The following is a 20,033-nucleotide window of genomic DNA, read 5'->3' as shown; positions in this document are numbered from 1 at the left end:
GGTATATAGTCTGCGATACAATTGTTTTTATTTTTTTCACAAAAAAGATCTGTGCCTCTGAAGATAGTTTAATTTGTTTTCAATTAAAGAAATTAAAACCCTTATATTGCTTCATACACTGAAATACCATTCTATAAATTTTAACCTTGGTAATCAGGCACATTGCAACACTTTTTCTCCAACATTACTCGATACTGTTGAAAACATTCATTGAAAGGCTGATGGACTCCCACTTTTTACAGTGAAGTGATATAAGGAAGATGTAGTATTGTATGCAAAAAATTGGTACTGAAAGAAGTTTGCCTCCAACCGTTGACATTGAAGTTTAACTTTTTAAAAAATTATATAAACAGTAGTTCAAATTGGCCATAACTTCTGAAATCAAGAAATAGATAAGGAGGCTTTCACATATTATACATGGGTGTCAGGGAGCTCATTTTATGCCCACGGTTAACAGACAGGGACCCCCTCCTTCACAGGCAAAGGCCCGCAATGTAGCAGAACATGTGCCAAGCCTCCGTCAATCTGCTGGTAATTATTTACTGCTGTATAAAGTTTTTTAATTGGTAAATTACTTGTCTTTATAAATACCATTGAACTAGAAAATTAAGCTCATTTGTTCATAATTTTTTTATGTTAATCATGATGTGATGCTTAACTGTTTAATCGTCTTTATGTGTGGAGATACTGTACTTTTCAGATGAAGAAACAAACTTAGCCAAACTGAAAATTCAGTATGAAGGTGGACCCTCCTCAAATAGTGCAGGCATTGGCAAGAAAAACCTCCTAGATGCTCTTAGTTCTTCAGAGGTACTTTGATATCAACTTATTTTTTGTAGGTTCAATTTTTGCCAAATATACCGACTCACAAATTAACATTCTTCACAAATGTTGATCTTTCAAGTATTTCTCTCAAATTAAGGCATTTGTTTATCATATTTTAATTTGAATTTTAAGCATCTCAATTTCCAAGAAAATTGGTCACATGAATTAAAGTAAAGTGATTGTTCATTTTAAATAAATATTGTTTTTTCTTTCTTTTTTATTTTTGTCATTCTGTTCAATGACTTCATTAGAAAGGCCCATAAATGAAAATTTTTCTTTATTTGCCCTATAACAAAATTTTGTATGGAATGATATATGATATTTATAGTGACTTACATTTATTAGGGCCCCGCAAGGATTTGCGGGTGCCCTATAGTAATCACTCTGTCTGTCTGTCTGTCTGTCCGTCTGTCATTCTTCCGTCCACAAATTTTCTGTTTTTTCCTAATAACTTTTTTTATGGTAGTCCAATTAAGTTCAGATTTGGTATGGTAGTTCAGTAGGCAAAAAGATATATTTTGATGCTAAGTTTGTTTCTCTATGTCCTCTGGTTTGGAGCTGGGGTGGTGGGGTAGATTCCTTAACTTTATATAAGAATGAATTGGCAAAGAGAGATAACTTCTGAAAATGTTCCCATTGTAAATTGAATACTGCAATGAATGAGTCCCTTGGGATTAATTAGCTTTCCTCCTGAAGAAAATCTAAAGCATTATCTTTACCTGTCACATTGAGATTAATTACCACCTCTGTCTACAAACGAAGTTTGTTTTGAAGTTAAGTCCATTTAAGTGGATTGAAATATAAATGTTTTTACTTTTAAAATTTTTGTTGAAATACCCTACACAATGAGTTCGTTGAATTCTTAAAGCAAGAAATAGATTAAAGAAGATATATATATTTTTATTTTTATTTTTTTTTTCTTGCTTCATGTAAATTCAAGAATATTATTGATTTTTAAGGTAGTAGGATAAAAACCTCATTCTATCATAATGTTACTGAAAAAGTTCTTATTATAAATTCAGAAGAAAATGATGAGAGAGAAGTACAATTAATCCCTTGGGATTAATTATCTAGTCTGCTGCAGAAAATTTAGAAGGCTTATCTTTATCTGTCACTTTAAGATTAATGAAAACCTTTGTCTGCAACTGCTGTTTGTTTTGAAGTTAAGGTCAAGCCTTCATGATATGTATTTGCATTCATTGGAAGGCTGGCATTTTATATAACACAAGCTGCCTTCATTATTGTTTAGATATATATTTTGAGTTGTTCTTTACTGCCTTATGTAAATACAAGGATATTATTAACAAGTTTTTGGATATTCAGGAATTATCTTGAAATTTTAAGAATACAGTTGCTGTTTCTTATTTGTCATATACTTTTGAATCATTCCATCAGCTGCACCCTTATAATTCTACTCCATGGCGGGGCCCTTGCTGACTGGTCAGTTTTCTAGTTTGAGAATGTTTTTCACCAGAACAAGAGTAAATTTATTTAGTAGTGGTAGAGGGATCAGCTGCAAATTTTAATTGGATTCTAGCATGGTTCTTTTCTTCTCTTTGTATATACTTTCATAATTATATTTTTCAGAAAGAAGGTAGTCTTTACAATGAAATGGATAACAAGGTATTGATATAGTATTAAGATGTTTTAAAAAAAAAAAAACAATATGATTATTCATAAAAAAGAATATATAGTAAAAGTTTGATTCATAGGTTATGAGGCAATATGAGCCATTAATTTTCAAATTACTACTGATAAAGCTTTGAACAGTTCTTGTCAACTTCCAAACAGTTTTCGTTAGGTTATTTAATGCCTTTATCACTAGTAATTTTATTATCTTTTCCGTCTTGATAGTTCATGTCAAAAGAAGCAAAGACTCTGATGAAGAAACTTCCCAGCAAAAAGAAGATCATAATTAAGGTAGGTACAGACTGTGGACAAAAGTATCGGAACGATTTACGACGTCGTGTAATATTTGGAAAATACTCGCGTTTGATTGGATGCTCAAAATAGCCATATTACGTAACAACTAATAAAAATAAATTACATCATTTGAAAGATGAGACAATTTTGCATTTACCTGACAAAAATGAAGCTTATTTATTAAAACTTACCTTAATATTTTGTGATGTATCCTTTGGCCCTACGTACCGCGGCGATTCTTGAGGGGAGAGATCGATATAAATTTTGAATTGTTACGCAGTCAAAACTTGTCCAAATCGAAAATATTTTATTATATAATTGTTCCACAGAAGTAATTTCATGCATGGATTGTTCTATTCTTCTTTTAATCTTTAACCATAAATTTTCTATGATGTTAATATCGGGGCTTTGCGCTGGCCACTCCATTGTATTGATATGGTTGTTTTCCATAAAAGCTTTCGTTGCCCTAGAACGATGAACTGGCGCATTATCATCTTGAAAAACGTATCTATTGTCTGGAAAGTGTCTTGCTATCACTGGCCATAAATTGTCATCTATAATTCGAATATATTTATCTGAATTTATGTTTCCCTCCACATGTGTTAATGTCCCGACGCCATGATAGGTTATGCAACCCCAAACCATTACGGAAAGTTTTTTGTTTTTTATTGGTGAAATGCATTCTGGTCTAAATGCCTCATCACTTTTTCTCCAGATATAAACTTTATTGTCACTGCCAATAACAACTTGACTCTCGTCTGAAAAAATTACCTTTTTCCAGTCATCGTCTGTCCATGTTGATTTCGCACGACACCATGCTACTCTCCGCTGTCTGTTTACAGGGGATATCCTTATTTTTTTCTTACAGACACAGCGATGATATCTTTGATCCTTTAAAAAACGCCACACTGTCTTTTTAGACACATTTCTGTTTTCATTTTTGTTGAATGTTTCTGTCAAATCAGCCAGCGGAGTTTTCCTGTTACTTTTCACTTGTCGCAAAATTTTTCTCCCGTCACGATCGCTCAAACTTTTTTTCCTACCTGTTTTCGGGGCAGTTTTAACAGTTCCTCGTTCACAAAAATTTCTATAAATTCGGTGCACAGTTGTTTTAGACATATTAAGCATATCTGCAACTTTTTGAAAAGAATTTCCATTTTGAACTAATAAAACAACAGAATTTTTAAGACCATCCGATGCATAATGACGATTCTCAGCCATGATTTTTGTGGACAGATTTAACCTACTTTTAGATTGCAGACGATAAATAATGACGTAGTTAATGTAAACAGGAAGTAGTCATCAATCTAAAAATACCCAAGGTGTAGCATCAAATCGTGTCTACACCGAAAATGCCAGCTATAAATAACGCGAACATTTGCATCAATATATAAACTAACGTAAATCGTTCCGATACTTTTGTCCACAGTCTGTAGTTTCTGGTCTTCATTACCAGCAAGCATCACAAAGCAATATGTTCAGGCCAACTTCAGGGTATTATTTTTATTATGAAAAATTGGGAGATGTTGAAAATTTATTGATAACAAGTCATTGTCTTATACTCTGTATAAATTGATAATGATCATGAAGTCTTATAAACACTGCAGCATGGGTATTTAAAATTCAGTTTAACTTTTCTTTTTCAGAAAAGAGATTCAGAATCGGAGAGTTCTCAGACAAAGCGTCAGTCAGGGTCAGTTATAGAGGCTAATCCTGCAGTGACGAATTCTCATCTACAGTCAGCAGAGAGTTACATCATAGAGGTGAGAAATGTGGAGTGGGAAAGAAAAGTTGAATTAAAATGAAAAGTGGTGCTAAATTAATATTTTCCTCATACATTTATCATTTCAATTTTGTATTAGATGTTCAGTCTTTATAAAAGGCCATAATAAATAAATTGCTAGATTCTCATCCAAATTTTTTTTTAAATCGAGGCGGGCGGCTTTTATTTTATATTTTTTATTTTTTCAATTTTGCAGATTTTTTTATTAACCTGGTCAATCGGTGTAATTTTATCTACAATACCCGAATAAAAGTCATAGTAAAGGTTCAATTATCTCTTACTTCACATCATCACCAATCTTTTTCAACCAATGACCCTTGTTTAAAATTTATACGCATGTATTACAGCAATTACCATCTTTTCAGCTGTCAAAATCATGTCGACTTTCGCGGGATTTAAAACGAAAGTAGAATGGTAGATGAATACCGATCCCGATCAGAATTAAGACGAAGAAAAACAAAAATTAAAAAAACTGAGGCGGGGGTTTAAAATCGGGGCGGGCGGGGATGAGAATCTAGGAATATTTTTATTATGGCCTAATATGTGAAAAGCAAATTTTTACCTCCCCCCCCCCCCCACCTTTCCCGAAAAAAAAATGCCACAGGTTGACATACAGCTGTATATCTACTTCTGCTGTTTGGTAACTGTGATAAAATATTCTACAAATGAAATTTGAAATATGTGTTCTTACTATAGGAATGTCAGTACTTCTGCAAAAACTATTTTATATATATGTAGATATATTGAAATTTTTCTATCACAAGTGGTAAATATTAAAATTCTAGTCTCCCATGCATGCAAGGGTTTTTCATCATATAGATTTGAAAGTTATGGTACTAGAGCTAAGATCTTATTACTAGGTTACACTGTATTTAAAAGTTTCTGTTTCTTTACAGGTGAAGTGTTGTCTGAGTAAGGAATCCTATATGGCATTCTCCAAAGCACTAGGTATGTACAAGAAAACAGGAGAGCTGTCCCAGGCAGTGGGGGTAATGGCAGGACTGTTCACAGAGGACCCAAAACACTACCATCTCTTCAGAAGTAAGTCTTGGAATGGATAATCATCTGTTTCTTCAGGCCTCTGACCTAATGCAAAAATACAATATTTTCAGAGAGTTGTACTAATACATATATCATTAAACTGTTAATTAGTGAATGCTGTCATGTGTAGTCCAAAACCCAGTAACAATTACTGGACTGCAATAAAAACATAATTGGTATATTTACAGAGTTTTATCGATTTGTGAGACACAAGGATAAGAAGGAATTTGATTCGCTGTGTATGGAACTGACAGGAGAGGGGTGTGGGTATAAACCAGAAGATTCCGTTCCCAAGAAACGGGCTCAGTCAGAGACCCCCAATGTATCAGGTACCGGTAGTTCTTAATACAGGATAAGTGGAAATTTCAGCGAGACACAAATTTAGCGATTTGTCCTTAAAAATTGGTATTTTATTTTTAGCAAGATGTATGTAATTTTAGTGATTTTAAAAAGCGTACTAAAGAAGCTATAACAAATAGAGCGCAATTAATTTTTAGCAATATTCAATTTTAGCAATCTTGGCACTCTCGCTAAAAATGCCAAAATGAAATCCTCACTAAAAATTTTGCTTATATGGTATCATCAATTAAATATAGGTACAATTATATAGAAATAGCAGAGGTTTAACTTCTTTTCTTGTATAAAGATAATATTATTCATTTTATTGTTTAGTTGACTTGAAATCATCCGTAGAGTACTATTAATGTCTAATATGAACTGACAGTGTTTGTTCTTTAATGATAAAATGCTTTTATTTTAGAACAACCAGAAAAGAAACAGAGAACAGAATGTTCAGGATCGGTTCTGCAGCCCAAGACACTATCTAACGTGCAACAGTCGGACACTTCTAGTAAGAAGTTTATGTCGGGGGATCTGTCCTCCCTGAAATTTAACAAAGTGAGTGGTGATGGGGCACAGTCAGTGAACTCTGAGGACAGTCAGGAGTTACGGAACTGTGAACAAAGTTCAGGAGGAAATATAAGTGAGCGACTCAAGAATGTGGCTGGACCACTAGATATACGGAGTCCTTCTCAGGATAAGTCAGGTTAGATTTCTATGTATCTACAGGTGTTTCTTTGTCCATTGAATGAATAAGTTTTGTACCCTTTGCTAATGAAGTTTGGGGGTATATTGGTATATTGGAGTCACCATGTCCATTTATTTGTAGACATTTTTTGCCGGAATTGATTTCTGAAAAGTCATGAAATTTTTTGGGGGGAGGGGGAGGGCAAACTTTATAGAGTTAAAATATGCAAGTTGAACTTTACTTGTAGTATTTTCAAATTGATTTTAAAAAAATTGAAAAAAAAAGTATTGTACATAACTTAATTCTTTTACAAAAACTGATGATTGGTTCGTGACTAAATCAGTGAATTAGAGGACACAAAATAAGTCACCATACACGAAATAGATAAACCTGTAGTAATATCCTCTTTGTTTTGTAGGGTATGTGTGTTGTAAATGTCGGAGTGAGGCAAAAGTTCCATTCCAATCGACCTGTGATCACGTCTGCTGCTTTAAATGTTGGAAAGAAGTCTTTAATGTAAGTGATTTACAATCAATTTAGAAACATCATTTCTACCTAGGTTTTCTATTATCATACAGAATACATGCACCCATACATTATCAAAGATAAATATTTTTATAAATCATTTGTCAAGGTGTATTGTATACCTTCAAAATGTTGCATATGTACAGGTACCTGTAATTGATAATAAAAATGTATTTAAGGAAAAACTGTCTTATTTTTCGATCTCGTGATGTGATCAATCGATTGGCATGCGTGATAATTTGCATAAACGCCAAAGGCGTTTATGCATAAAATTATCACGCAAGCCAATCGATTGATCATCGTCATGAAATCGAAAAATAAGACAGTAATTCCTTATATTTACATGCTCTAGATTCCGCTAATCCACATGCTCCAAGCCCTGCTTCTGTCTAGCTACTTGTCCCGCCCTGCACTTGATTTTTTTTAACCGCACTTATTGATGAACCAGTACATTGATGGAGAAATAAAGTACATAAACTATTTGTAATTTTATCTCGGGCAAAGACATTGGAAATGTAAATATTTTCTTTTAATTTACTATAGGATCTGGATAAAACCTGTCCTAGCTGTGGGATTCGAGTCAGACGAAGGAATCTGAAACGTTTACTGTTCCCTGCACCTGCTAACGATGACCAGGGATAACACTGGTCATGTACCACCAGATCATGTCTTCCATATTTACCTGTATGTGTTCAATAAAGCACTGCCAAATCTAAAGCTAATCTAGATTGTTATTTGTGATGGAAATATATAATAGGTATATTTGCAGTTTGGGTCATATTTAGAATTTAATTTTGTACAAGTGTAAAGAACTGGTTCAACACTATTACTTTGCACTAAAATGGATGTAACCACATGTAGTATAAATCTTACCATTTATAAAATTTTTACTCTGAGCAAAGATAATGAACAGTGACCATTCTTTAGAAAGACCATTTAAACAATTTAAATGATGAGCAGGGTCAACAATAATCTCTGAAAACAGCTGGGAGCAAGTGCCGTGAAGAAGGCGTAAACACTGGTAGGAAAACCGCAAAAATTATAGAATAATTCAATGAGAAAATTATTATCTATCAATTTGTGCGAAAGTTTGTCACAGTAGCATCATATCAATGATAAAAATTGCAACATGACTCTTAATGTGATTGTTGATATTCTTGTGTAATCAACTTATCTGTCCATGGCCTTTCTCATTTATAAAGAACTTATATGTATCTATTATCATTTGGGTAAACAAGTCTCTGGCACTAATTTAGTCGTAAGCTTTGATAAACATTTTCTAAAACAACAATAAATTAATTGGGAAGTTTCCACAGATAAGAAGTTGCTCAGGTGCATTGAGAGAACTATGGCGGCCCAAATGGCACACCTCTAAGGATTATATCAAGATCTTCAACGTCCAACTGGAAATTATCATTGACAATTTTAGATAGCTTTTATGTTGAATAGTTTATTTGATCTTGTAACTGGAAAAGAAAAAGTGTATGACTTGGCTCAGGATCGAATCTGTGAGCCTTGGATTAATTAAAGAGTGAAATTCACTTTCCAGTCGTTTCCTAAAAAGGAGTAGTGCAAGACAATTAATAGCGGCAGCTTTGTGGGAATGATGGCAAAGGGAGAAAGTGGCAGCAATTGTATAACAACGATCTTGTAAAAAAAAATTTCATACATTGTGTGCATGTTAAAACCTGATTATTGTGTGATTTATTTGTGTAGTGTTTTCTGAGGTGGAAGACTTTATATATATAAAAAAAAATCTTGATAAGAGCTATACATGTATGCAACGGTTCAGTTACATTTTAGTCCGAAATATAAACGACGTCTTCCAGGCTTCATACTACAGTTTCGAAATCTTGAGAAAATACTCTGGAAAACGTATTTTGGACTAGTAACATATTTATCTTCTTTGGTATTGTACAGTCTTGATTTTAACCTCTAAGATAATTTCTACTAAACGAATATGTATTTCTTATCAAGAAGTGTCCAAGAAAATACCGGTTGAACACGTGTCTTCAAGAAGATGTTTTTATTTGTTTTTCTAACTATATTTGTGTCGTTGTTTATCAATGGCCAGTGTTCGAATTTAGACGAAATTCAGATTCTGAAATCCATGATTTTAAAACTGCAAGAAAATCAAAAGAATCAAGAAGAAGCAATCAGATTTCTCATCGAGGAGAAAAATCATGAAAATCTAAAGAAACACATACATGCCCTTGAAGAAAAAGTGGAAAGACAAGAAAAAAGGATCCGTTTTATGGAATTTCAGATCAGCGATGGGAGGAAAAAAGAACAAAGTATGTAAAAACGTATAAATTTGATTCTTGATTGTTTCTCAGAATAGTTCATTGCTGATGAAGGCAGTCATTCCCATGAGAATTATTACAAAAAAATGAATAAGTGAAAAAACGAAATTCACAAAATTATGATAAAAGATAATATTCATTTAAAGTCGGGTAAATCAACCAAAAACATGAGCTCTGAAGAGCTATTTTCCGACTAGTTAATGTGTTTCTCTTCATATGCAAACACGTAAATGTCAAGAGTGCCGTGAAAAGCAGTGCTAGTTTTGATCCTCTTTCGAGGATAATTGCAAACTAAGGATTTATATTTAAGCAGTTTGTAAGTCAAATCACGGGTGGAATTGTTCCATCTCTATTGAATGATTCGTCTTTCACAGATTCAAGAATCCCAGTGAATGCGGAAAAACAAACCCGCCCGTCTTACAATGCGCCTGAGGCCAAGCGTACGAGAATCGCAGATGTTGCTTTAGGAACCAGTATTCCTCAAAAAAGAAATTCAGGTAAAGACATTGTTTCGGTTAAAGTGATATGTACGGATGCGTATTAGGGCTGCAGCAGTATCTCTTTTATTAATTTGTTATAACAAATGACTTACCGTTTAAATGGGAATTTTAGCGATTTGTCCTTAAAAAGTGGTATTTTATTACTAGCGAGGAGTAATTTTAGAGATTTTAAAATGTTCACTTAAGAAGCTATTAACAGTGGGACGGACAACTTCGGAATGGACATTTTTCCGAACTTGCGCACCCTTTTCCTTTAAAGCTATCATCTTAGGGTTTTTTTTAAATGGTGGGGTTTTTATAATCAAATTGATTAATGAAAAAAAAAATTCAACATTTTCTGCTAGTTTTTGAGATATTTGAGTTCAAAAACAAAAATCCCATGGGGAAACATGAACTTAAAAATACCCCACAAAAAACCCCACAAAAACCCCATGGGGTTTATTTTTCACCCCATGGGGGAAATAACCCCACGAAAATCAATGTAGGTTTTTTAAACCCATATGTTGCTTATATTGTCATATGGGGTTTTTTCTCCCACGTTTCTTTATCATGGGGTTTTAAATCCCATGTATTGATATATTTACTGTAAGATAATTCCTAAAAACTTGGGTTTTTTTCTTAGACTAATGGATCATTAGTATCTTCTCTGTTTCTCATTTTATAAAAGTGGATAGTTATAACAAATATCTATTATTTTTCAAATTTTCAAGTATTCATTCTTCAAATTTTTGCCTATGTAAAAGAAGATTTATATGAAAACAGGTTTCTAAGGCAGTTGCCTCCCAAAATGAAACATTCATCATAAAACTCTTCACAGATTATTTGATCGATGACCATTAATCTGAATATTTAAAAAAAATGAAACAAGAAAATTTAATACCAACACAATAGCAACCAATTCACAGTGTCCAAAGAGGGTCTCTTTCCTTAACTAATGTATATTTATATATATTATATATGTTAGGTTTATATGATGTCTAGTTTGCGGATTTTTTTTAAATCTCCATTCCCCTTGCATTCACCACTAATAAGATTGGATTTATTTAATTCATGTGCAATATATCTACATATTTAATTAATGGAACTCAATTCAGTTATATATCACAAAGTACAACTATTAAAATCTTTTGATTCACCCAAATACTTAAAAATAAAATATTTATGCCTCTTGGATCCACCACTTATCAGTTTAGATCATGACCACACATGACATATAATCTTAATGCTTAAAATCAATCAGCCATATCAAGGATATTAATGACTATGGCATAGTCATTAATATCCTTGATACACAACAAATATTTCTTTAAAAAATGAATATCCACTCCCCATGGATCCACCACTAATAAGTTAAGTTCTTGATCACACATGACATGTAAGATTAAAGTTTGAAATAAATTAGCCATACCCATACCAAAATAAAGTACAAAAAAGTATACTTTTATTGTACTTTTTTAGTATTAAATTTGTGCTTTTTAGAAAAAGGTCAGAAAAAGTATACTTTTTTTGTACTTGGCCAGAGAGCCTCTGAAAGCTGATGTACTTTTTTTGTACTTTATTTGAACTTAGTTTTTCTCCACAGTACTTTATTTGTACTTTATAGAACTTAGTTTTTTTCCACTGTACTTTTTTTGTACTTCATTTGGACTTAGTTTTTTCTCAATGTACTAAAAATGTACTTTTCTTGGACTTAAACTTTTTTGGCAGAATCAGAAAAATAAGGATGTACTTTTTATGTACCTAATTTGGACTTAGTTTTTTTCCCATTGTGTTCAAATTATTTTTGAAATTTTATAACAATTTTTATGAAATTAGTTAGCAATTTGTTCATATAAAAATATTTATTAAATTATTCTAATGATTTAGGAAAGTTTTATTCTAATGTGAGCATTCAGAATTCAACTATGGTGTTAGCATAAGAGTATATATAATATATGGCTATTTAATTTACTTGCGTATTTGTTGCAGGGAAAAGGGGGTGTTTAATACAGTTACAGTCAAATGTATTTGTATTTCTGTCATGCTGTGTCCATTTTATGTTTAACAGAATTATGTCCTAAACTCATTATAATCATCAAGATTTAGTAAACCTGATGGAAATTACATCGTAAATCTGTACAGAAATAACTATTTTTCTCTCTCTATCTCTCTCTCTGGCTGTGGAAATATTAAATAATTTAAAGGTAAAATTTTTGGAAAGGGAGTTATTTACATGAACAAGTATTCTGCTTGCTTTACATTTTACATCTCTCTCTCTCTCTCTCTCTCTCTCTCTCTCTCTCTCTCTGCAAACGATGTTTATTTCAAATGACACAGGTGGTTGTACTCGGTGACCTTTGTTGTCTAGACGGTGCAGTGGAAACATACACATAAATTCACAAGAAGTTTCTGGGAAAACGAAATCATACGCGATAATTTTGACTATGTGGTAAACAAAATGGATTGAAATCGAGTATTGAGAAATACATCTTAAATTAATAAGGGAAAATATAGTTGATATATTTAGTTGATAATTAAGTGTCACCTAAGTGTAGTTCTAATAAACGGAAATAGCAAGGAACGAATATTAATACAAAAGCCTCCAAGATGCACCATGTCTATCGTTTTATTATCACGAAGAACTTTCATCATGTTTACGGGTATAAACAATGCACGAAATATAAGTAGCATGTGCAAACGTCTAAGCTGCCTGCATACAAGATATTTCGACATTGAGATTGAAGACTGTAAATTTTATAAGGATTTTTGCAGTTAACAAATTCAAAATTTCTTGTGGCTTTACAAATTGAACTCGATAATTTATTGAAAACAAAAAAACAAACAAACAAAATGGCGGCGACGATTATTACACAATATGGCGGTCACAATTGTGGTAAAGCTAGATATCAAGTACTGCACAAAAAACGGCTTCAAAATAAATTTAATGATTTTAAAAACATTATTAAGAGAATTTCTGATGTTTTTATGAACTAATTCTGTATTTATTTATTTATTTTTTTAATCACGTGACTCTTTCAAAGTCAACGATTGGTCAACAACGAAGCGCGGATTTTTCCGGGGACGATTTGAAAATTGGTGTGATTGAAATGCTGAGACCAAAAATAGAGATTTTGAAGTCGGTAAGGCTATATTTATGTTTAAAATTTTGATAATGTTTGTAGGAAATGCATTTCACCACTATAGAAACGTATTTAACGAAGAATTTCCATATAGATTTTACATAATGTGGGAATTTGTGTTTTCGATTTCTGGTTTGTTTTGATCGGTATGACAATGTAAATTTACATTTGAATTAATTGAATGGAACATGCTTTTTCTTAGACTATGTGAAACATGAATCATTTAATAACTTGTCATATTTAATTCCTAAAATGTTTCAATATGATATTTATGCAGTAAGATTATAATACAATCAGCACTGCTCAGTATTTGGAAACGTTCACTGGGCTACGTACAAACATTTTTGTAGCCTAGCTATAAGTCTTAGCATAATTAAAAAAAACACTAAGTCTACTGAATTTTGTAAGATTTAAAGTTTGTTAAACAAATAAATGGATGTTTGTTAAAAGGCAGAATGTATATAGCATGATATAGTGTGTGTGAGGTGGGGTTGAGATTGAAAAATGGGGGGGGGGGTAAGTCAATACAAATAAATTTAATACTGGGGGATTGAACATGATAAAAAGGCATTTTAAGTATCAGCATTTACATGCATCTGATAAATTTTAAGTTGCACTTGTTAGTTATCACTTAAGATGTACTGATCATCTTTCGAGGCTGAAAAGAACTTCAAATGGGGGGGGGGTGCTTCAATATTGACACACATGAATACTTTTTTTTATTCTAAACATGTAAATTGCAAGTTATATAACATGAGGAATATAGACAGGGTTTTTTTTCAAAGAAACTTAAAAATTTAATTTTAGAGTAATCTTAATCTTTCAACATGCATGTTCAAGTTATCTGATTTTCTTCTATAATTTTCAGAAGTTCCTTTTTTACTGTGACTTAAATGCAGAGCTATGGGAAAATACCTCAACAATATAACTGTATCATATCACCAGTAAGTATATTAATGCCCTGTTCACATGGAGAGTTTAATTTGCAGTAAATTAATGCCAAGTAAATGCGAAGTAAACTAATGTGAATCAAACTAATACGAGTAAAATTGCGTTCACACGACAGCTAATGCGAAGTAAACTAATGCGAATTTTGTTTCTGCAGCACGGCTATTACGACGTCATTTGCAAATCACGTCACATTATGCTGACGCAGATCCATTTGACATGATGGCAAAGTGTCTGATTTTATGATAAACAAAATTTTCCTTAGTTTTTCACTCAAAAATAGCACAAGTGGCATTTGACTAAATTTTGCCATTACGCATGCATCAGAATTTAGTTCGAATTAGCTTTGCCAAGCGTTCACACAGAGCTAATGTGAAGTAATTTAATGCGCAGTAAACTTATTCGAAGTAAACTAATTTGCATTAAATTCTCCGTGTGAACAATAAGCAAAGCTAATTCGCAGTAAACTTACATTTAATTCGAATTAAACTCTCCGTGTGAACAGGGCATAAAATTTAAATTTAAATGTAGTCTAACTTTGTAAAATAAAAAAATTTTAAAAATCATATCAAACTGGTAATAATATGATGCATGTACTATGTGAGTCTGCCATGTATTAGCTTATGAATTTATATTTCTGCTTTTTGAGAACTTTGATGTTTAATTTAGAACTGAAAAAAATTGATTATTAAACTTTTTTTGCAGAACCCAAGGAAAAGTGCTTAGAACATGTTGAAGGGTTAAACCACATAGCATATTCAAATGAAGATCACAGAGAGAAAGATTGGGTGAATAGACTTAGGAGTGTAGGCGATCTGTGAGTGTGATCAATCAGTGACAAATCCATGTACAGGACAAGCCTGTAGGATGCAATTTCAGTTTGGGGGGTTGGGAACACCCCTACCTGGAGATTCCAACCATGTAGTGACTAGACGCAAAAGGATTAAAAACTGTTATTCTATAAAATTATATATATAATCTTGTTGATGATTTTATATTCCAATTTATTCTCTAATTATTTATGGAAGATTTATAGAACTGAAAATAATGATTTCATGGACTGTCAAAATTTCATGCTTTTGAATAACAATTCTGTAAGTTAAAAAAGAGATTTAATTTTTTTGGTATATCAGATCTGAATGCATTTTTGTTCTTTTTAAACCATCAATCTAAAAGAAGTACTTTCTATATAATTTTTCTGCATACATTTTTGTACCTTTTCGCACACATTTTGGTACTTTTTCGCATACATTTTTGTACTTTTTTTCTGGAAGTATACTTTTCTTGTACTTTTTTACACCTTTTTAGCATACAATTTTGTACTTATCTAGAAGTATACTTTTTTTGTACTTTTTTTGGAAGAATACTTTTTTTGTACTTTTTCTAGAAGTATACTTTTTTTGTACTTTTTCTGGAAGAATACTTTTTTTGTACTTTTTCTGGAAGAATACTTTTTTTGTACTTTTTCTAGAAGTATACTTTTTTTGTACTTTTTCAAGGAGAATACTTTTTTTTTGTACTTTTTCTCGAAGTATACTTTTTTTGTACTTTTTCTAGAATTATACTTTTTTTGTACTTAAATATGTTTAATAGTTTTAAGAAAGTACTTTTTTTGTGCTTCCAATTATACTTTTTATGTACCTTGGTCAAATATAGAAATGTACCAAAAGTATACTTTTGTTATCCTTTTTCTGTGACTGAGAACACAAGTTTCTGAAAAAGCACAAAAAAAGTATACTTTTTTTGACTCAATTTGGAACGACCAAATCTCTCGTTCCAAATTGAGTCGAAAAAAGTATACTTTTTTTGACCTTTTTTTGTACTTTTTTTCTGTACTTAATTTGTACTTAATTTCGGTATGGGTAATCATTATTATCCTTTTACCCACCACAAATATTTAAAAATAATATCCGCTCCCCTTAGATCCACCACTTTTAAATTAAGATCATGTTCACACCTGACATAAAAGCTAAATGTTTGAAATAAATTAGCCATAATCATAAATCATTAATATCCTTTGATCATTCACAAATATTTAAAAAAGATAAATATCCACCTCCCTTGGATCCACCACTTATGAGTTTTGATCTTGATCACACATGACATATAAGTTTAATGTTTGAAATCAATTAGCCGGAATCAGTAATGTCCTTTTACCCATCACAAATATTTAAAAATAATATCCACTTGCCTTGGATCAACCACTTTAAAATAAAGATCACAAGCTAAATGTTTGAAATAAATTAGACATGATCACAATTCATTAATATCCTTTGATCAAACACAAATAATTAAAAAAGATAAATATCCACTCCCCTTGGATCCACCACTTATAAGTTTAGATCTTGATCACACATGACATATAAGCTATATGTTTGAAATCAATTATCCATAATCATTATTATCCTTTGACCTATTACAAATATCTATCTACTCCCTTTACATCCACCACAACTCTTATGGCTATCAAAACAATTAATATCCACTTGCCTTGGATCCACCACTTCTTAGTTAAGATCATGATCACACACAGAAATATTAACTAAACATTGAAATAAATTTGCAAAAATCATTAGTATCCTTTGATCCACCACAAGTATTTAAATATCAACTCCCCTTGGATCCACCGCTCATAAATTTAGACTATTATACATGACTTATAAGCTAAATATTTGAAATCAATTAGCCATAATCATAATTAAGAAAGATGAGACAAATATCTCATGTCGCTTTGTCTTAGGTAAATGAGAAAAGCAATAAACGAACGAAAATATTACAACCTACAGTATTCCCTTAGATCCGCCATCATGTCTTTAGATATTGATCACCAATCTGATTTCTTCTTCTTTTTTTATCATTAGGTTAGGTATCTTTATTATTTTTATGAATGAATGAATATTATGAAAAATGAAATTAATTGCATCTCTATGCTACTCTGTCTGAATAAAAAAAAAAGCTGAAATAACCACTTAATATCAGCCAAAAAAGCAGGTACAATGAATATGATTAAATAAGACAGCATATACATTGTATACATGTACTACGCCTTTACGGTACCTTATTTACTACTAGTAATTTTTTAAAGTTTATACCTGTCATCAACCAGCTCGACTGTTAAATCTACATTTAGGCTTTACATAGATCATGTACATTATAATTATTAGTAATATATAATTGGAATTCATCGAAAATTCTTTAGTTTCTAATTAGAAAAAAAGAAGTTCTGAAATTATTAAAACTAAATTTTCATCCTGCAAGGTGCAGTCAGGCAATATTGATCTCATTCTGACAATATCACTTTTTTTCATTGAAATAGATCTACATGTATGTCAAACATGATATTTCTTTTAAACTAAATAATTGTAAGAAGACGTTTATTTTTACAGAAAGCATCTATATGCATTATCAGGTCAAGGTCAGTCAATCCCTTTTGATGAGTTCTTTTGATTTTTGTCCCCCACCTTAGCGAATAAGAGAGGACATTAAATCTTATTCATCTGTCATCTGTTAAATGGTCAGCTTATCAATGTCATAAAAACTTAAACTTAAGTCATATCTTTTGAATGAGATGAGATAGGGCTTTCAACATGTTCAAATTATACATGTATTACCTGTGCGAATTATTCCTTTCTTAATACAGATTACACTATCATGATTTTTTACCATTATATCTTGACCTTGAAGTATGACATACTTTTCATAAATATTAATTCTTCCTTATTACTTTGATTTAGAAGAGATAGATTTTTCATATGTCTGTTGCAAGATATTTCTGAGCATGCTATGATTTCTGACCCCTTGACCTTTATTCATGTTTGACCTAATTAGAAGAAAAAAAACTTTGGAGCTACAGTAACTCTTCAATAAGGTATTTCCATACATATCGTATGATTGGTACTTTGTTGTCAAAGTGATAATTTTTGGTTCACAGTTTTTTAAAAGGAAAATAGAAATTTCACATCTATATCACTGCAGTTGTTAAGATCCACCCTTGTGAGTACCCCATAAAAGTACATGCAGGGATTAATTATTGAACTCATTCGCACAGACCTAATGTTATAGAATCCATAAATAAACTGAACTTGAACTTGATTAACCTTAGACAGGCACAATGTGACATACTCTACTGATACATGGGACACCCTGACAGATATTCCTCCTCCCTAAATTGACTGTTGAGTAAGACTAAGAAAACTAATAATAAAAGTTATATTAATTTTTGACCATGTATATTCCTCTAATATCTATCATATAGAGCTTGATTCCGTTTTGCAAGAAATAACCCCCAAATTCATAGCATGCTAATACTTACATCACTGACATGTAAACAAAACTAATTCCTTCAGACACTGACTGACAGCAGAATTCCAATTGGACATTTTGTGATGTTAATGGAATAATTCACACACGCCAAATCAATCAGACTGATTTAAATACTTGCGTGAATTAATCCTTGTTAAAATAAAGTTCTTAATTACATCATTAGGCCTGTACATCCAGACAGGTGGTCTTCTTCCTTTCCGCTCTTAAAATGGGTAGCGAAACCCGGGCCGGGCCGGCCGGGAATTTCGAAACTGAAAACCGGGTTTTTGACAATAATGAGATGAATACACATTATTTCTTCATGAAATTTACGGATATAGTTTATTACTACAAGATTTGCCTTCGCTGACAGTTTTGAATTAAAATGTTATGTTTATCCATCATTATCGCCGATTGTCTTTTTCAAGGTGACTAAAATGGGTAGCGGGCCCGGTTTACTCATCTTAGCGATTTACACTTAATTAATTTCGGTAATTATATTTACAATGATTTCCGTTAGATCTTTGTAATTCAACTTAAAAATATTTAAAACATCTTATATTTGTTGTAATATATCCCGATTATTATTTAAGCGAAGCGTTTACTAAAGTGCCGAATTCATGATGACCCACCTGAAGTAGATCTTTACATTCATTCATTCATTCATTCATTCATTCATTCATTCATTCATTCATTCATTCATTCATTCATTCATTCATTCATTCATTCATTTATTTATTTATTTATTTATTTATTTATTTATTTATTTATTTATTTATTTATTCATTTATCAACACATGATTAATCCACCGTTACAAGCATATTACATATAAATATTAGGCTTAATATGTACGATCGCGTAAAGCGTCCCTTGCTCGGCCCCTTTATCAAGCACATGATATGCAATCGAGATTTTTTGTTCACACCCGTTTATGTCTCAAAAATAGTATACCCCTTACTCTTCTCGGTCTGTTGTAAAAAAAATTAATTGTATTTTTTATACGAGGATAATGGACTCTCCGGTCAATCTTCGGACTTGTTTGATTGTAAATGCATGATAGGAATATCAAAGTCTAAATCATTAAACAAAAGTTAAATTCTTACGACCCCCCCCCCATTAATCTATATTTTATAGATTTTATTCTATATCAATAATATTTTATCCCATATTACAAATGCATGGAAATCGCGTATTTATGGTACTAGGTATGGGGGAGGGGGGGGTCACATGAATGCAATCATTTTTTAATAACTTCAGCGCGTAGAGCATGGTCGAACCACTCTGTACACACTATATAGAAAATATATTGTAAGATTCACCCTCAGGGCTGTATTCCGAGGGGTACATTGTAACTCAGACGTACATCACACGTGTATATATACAAGGATTCGGTTCCACACCTAAGTAGTGACACCTGGCATTTCCTGTTAATATTGCATAATAGTCGTCTAGTCCCATCTGAGAGCAGTCTACATGTACTTTCAAGAATGTTATAATTTCTGGTTTTAAAATAATGGTTCAACATTTCTATCTCAACCTAGGAGTAATACAAAATATTGTACGCTTTTTTTTTAATTCAAAGTTTTTAATATTGTTCTTGTTAGGATCTGATTTTGATGGAATTTAATCATATTTCACATCTTTTTTTTTTCTATCGGGTTTTCAAACTCTGGACATGTAAAGTTATTAAAAGTGTCAGTTTGTTCAGCATTAAAAATGTTAGTTTGTTCAGAAGT

General features: G+C 31.8%; 1 protein-coding gene and 1 long non-coding RNA gene across 2 annotated transcripts; both read left to right on the top strand.

Moving 5' to 3' along the window:
- Nucleotides 1-424: 424 nt before the first annotated feature.
- LOC134244984 (regulator of telomere elongation helicase 1-like) lies at nucleotides 425-7,857 on the top strand. Its single transcript, XM_062727231.1, has 10 exons — nucleotides 425-531; nucleotides 701-810; nucleotides 2,413-2,448; nucleotides 2,680-2,745; nucleotides 4,395-4,511; nucleotides 5,428-5,572; nucleotides 5,761-5,901; nucleotides 6,333-6,617; nucleotides 7,018-7,115; nucleotides 7,668-7,857. Exons 1-10 carry the CDS (start codon nucleotides 441-443, stop codon nucleotides 7,764-7,766), a joined length of 1,188 nt encoding a protein of 395 aa, XP_062583215.1. The 5' UTR covers nucleotides 425-440; the 3' UTR covers nucleotides 7,767-7,857.
- Nucleotides 7,858-12,831: 4,974 nt separating this feature from the next.
- LOC134244983 (uncharacterized) lies at nucleotides 12,832-15,142 on the top strand. The gene is made up of 3 exons (XR_009987341.1): nucleotides 12,832-13,046; nucleotides 13,915-13,990; nucleotides 14,700-15,142. It is a non-coding gene; the product is annotated as an uncharacterized LOC134244983 (long non-coding RNA).
- Nucleotides 15,143-20,033: the final 4,891 nt, after the last annotated feature.

Source organism: Saccostrea cucullata, unplaced genomic scaffold (assembly GCF_032062105.1).
Source record: "Saccostrea cucullata isolate Sc308-1 unplaced genomic scaffold, CSIRO_AGI_Scuc_v1 ctg3691, whole genome shotgun sequence".
Taxonomy (NCBI): Eukaryota; Metazoa; Mollusca; class Bivalvia; order Ostreida; family Ostreidae; genus Saccostrea; species Saccostrea cuccullata.
This window is presented reverse-complemented; position numbering and strand designations above follow the sequence as displayed.

Excerpts from the sequence above, each read along its gene's own strand:
- LOC134244984 (XM_062727231.1), top strand. The coding sequence starts at position 441 with ATGCCCACGGTTAACAGACAGGGACCCCCTCCTTCACAGGCAAAGGCC. Across the intron at positions 2,746-4,394 it reads AAAAGAAGATCATAATTAAG|AAAAGAGATTCAGAATCGGA; the intron begins GTAGGTACAGAC and ends TTTCTTTTTCAG. Across the intron at positions 7,116-7,667 it reads GTTGGAAAGAAGTCTTTAAT|GATCTGGATAAAACCTGTCC; the intron begins GTAAGTGATTTA and ends AATTTACTATAG.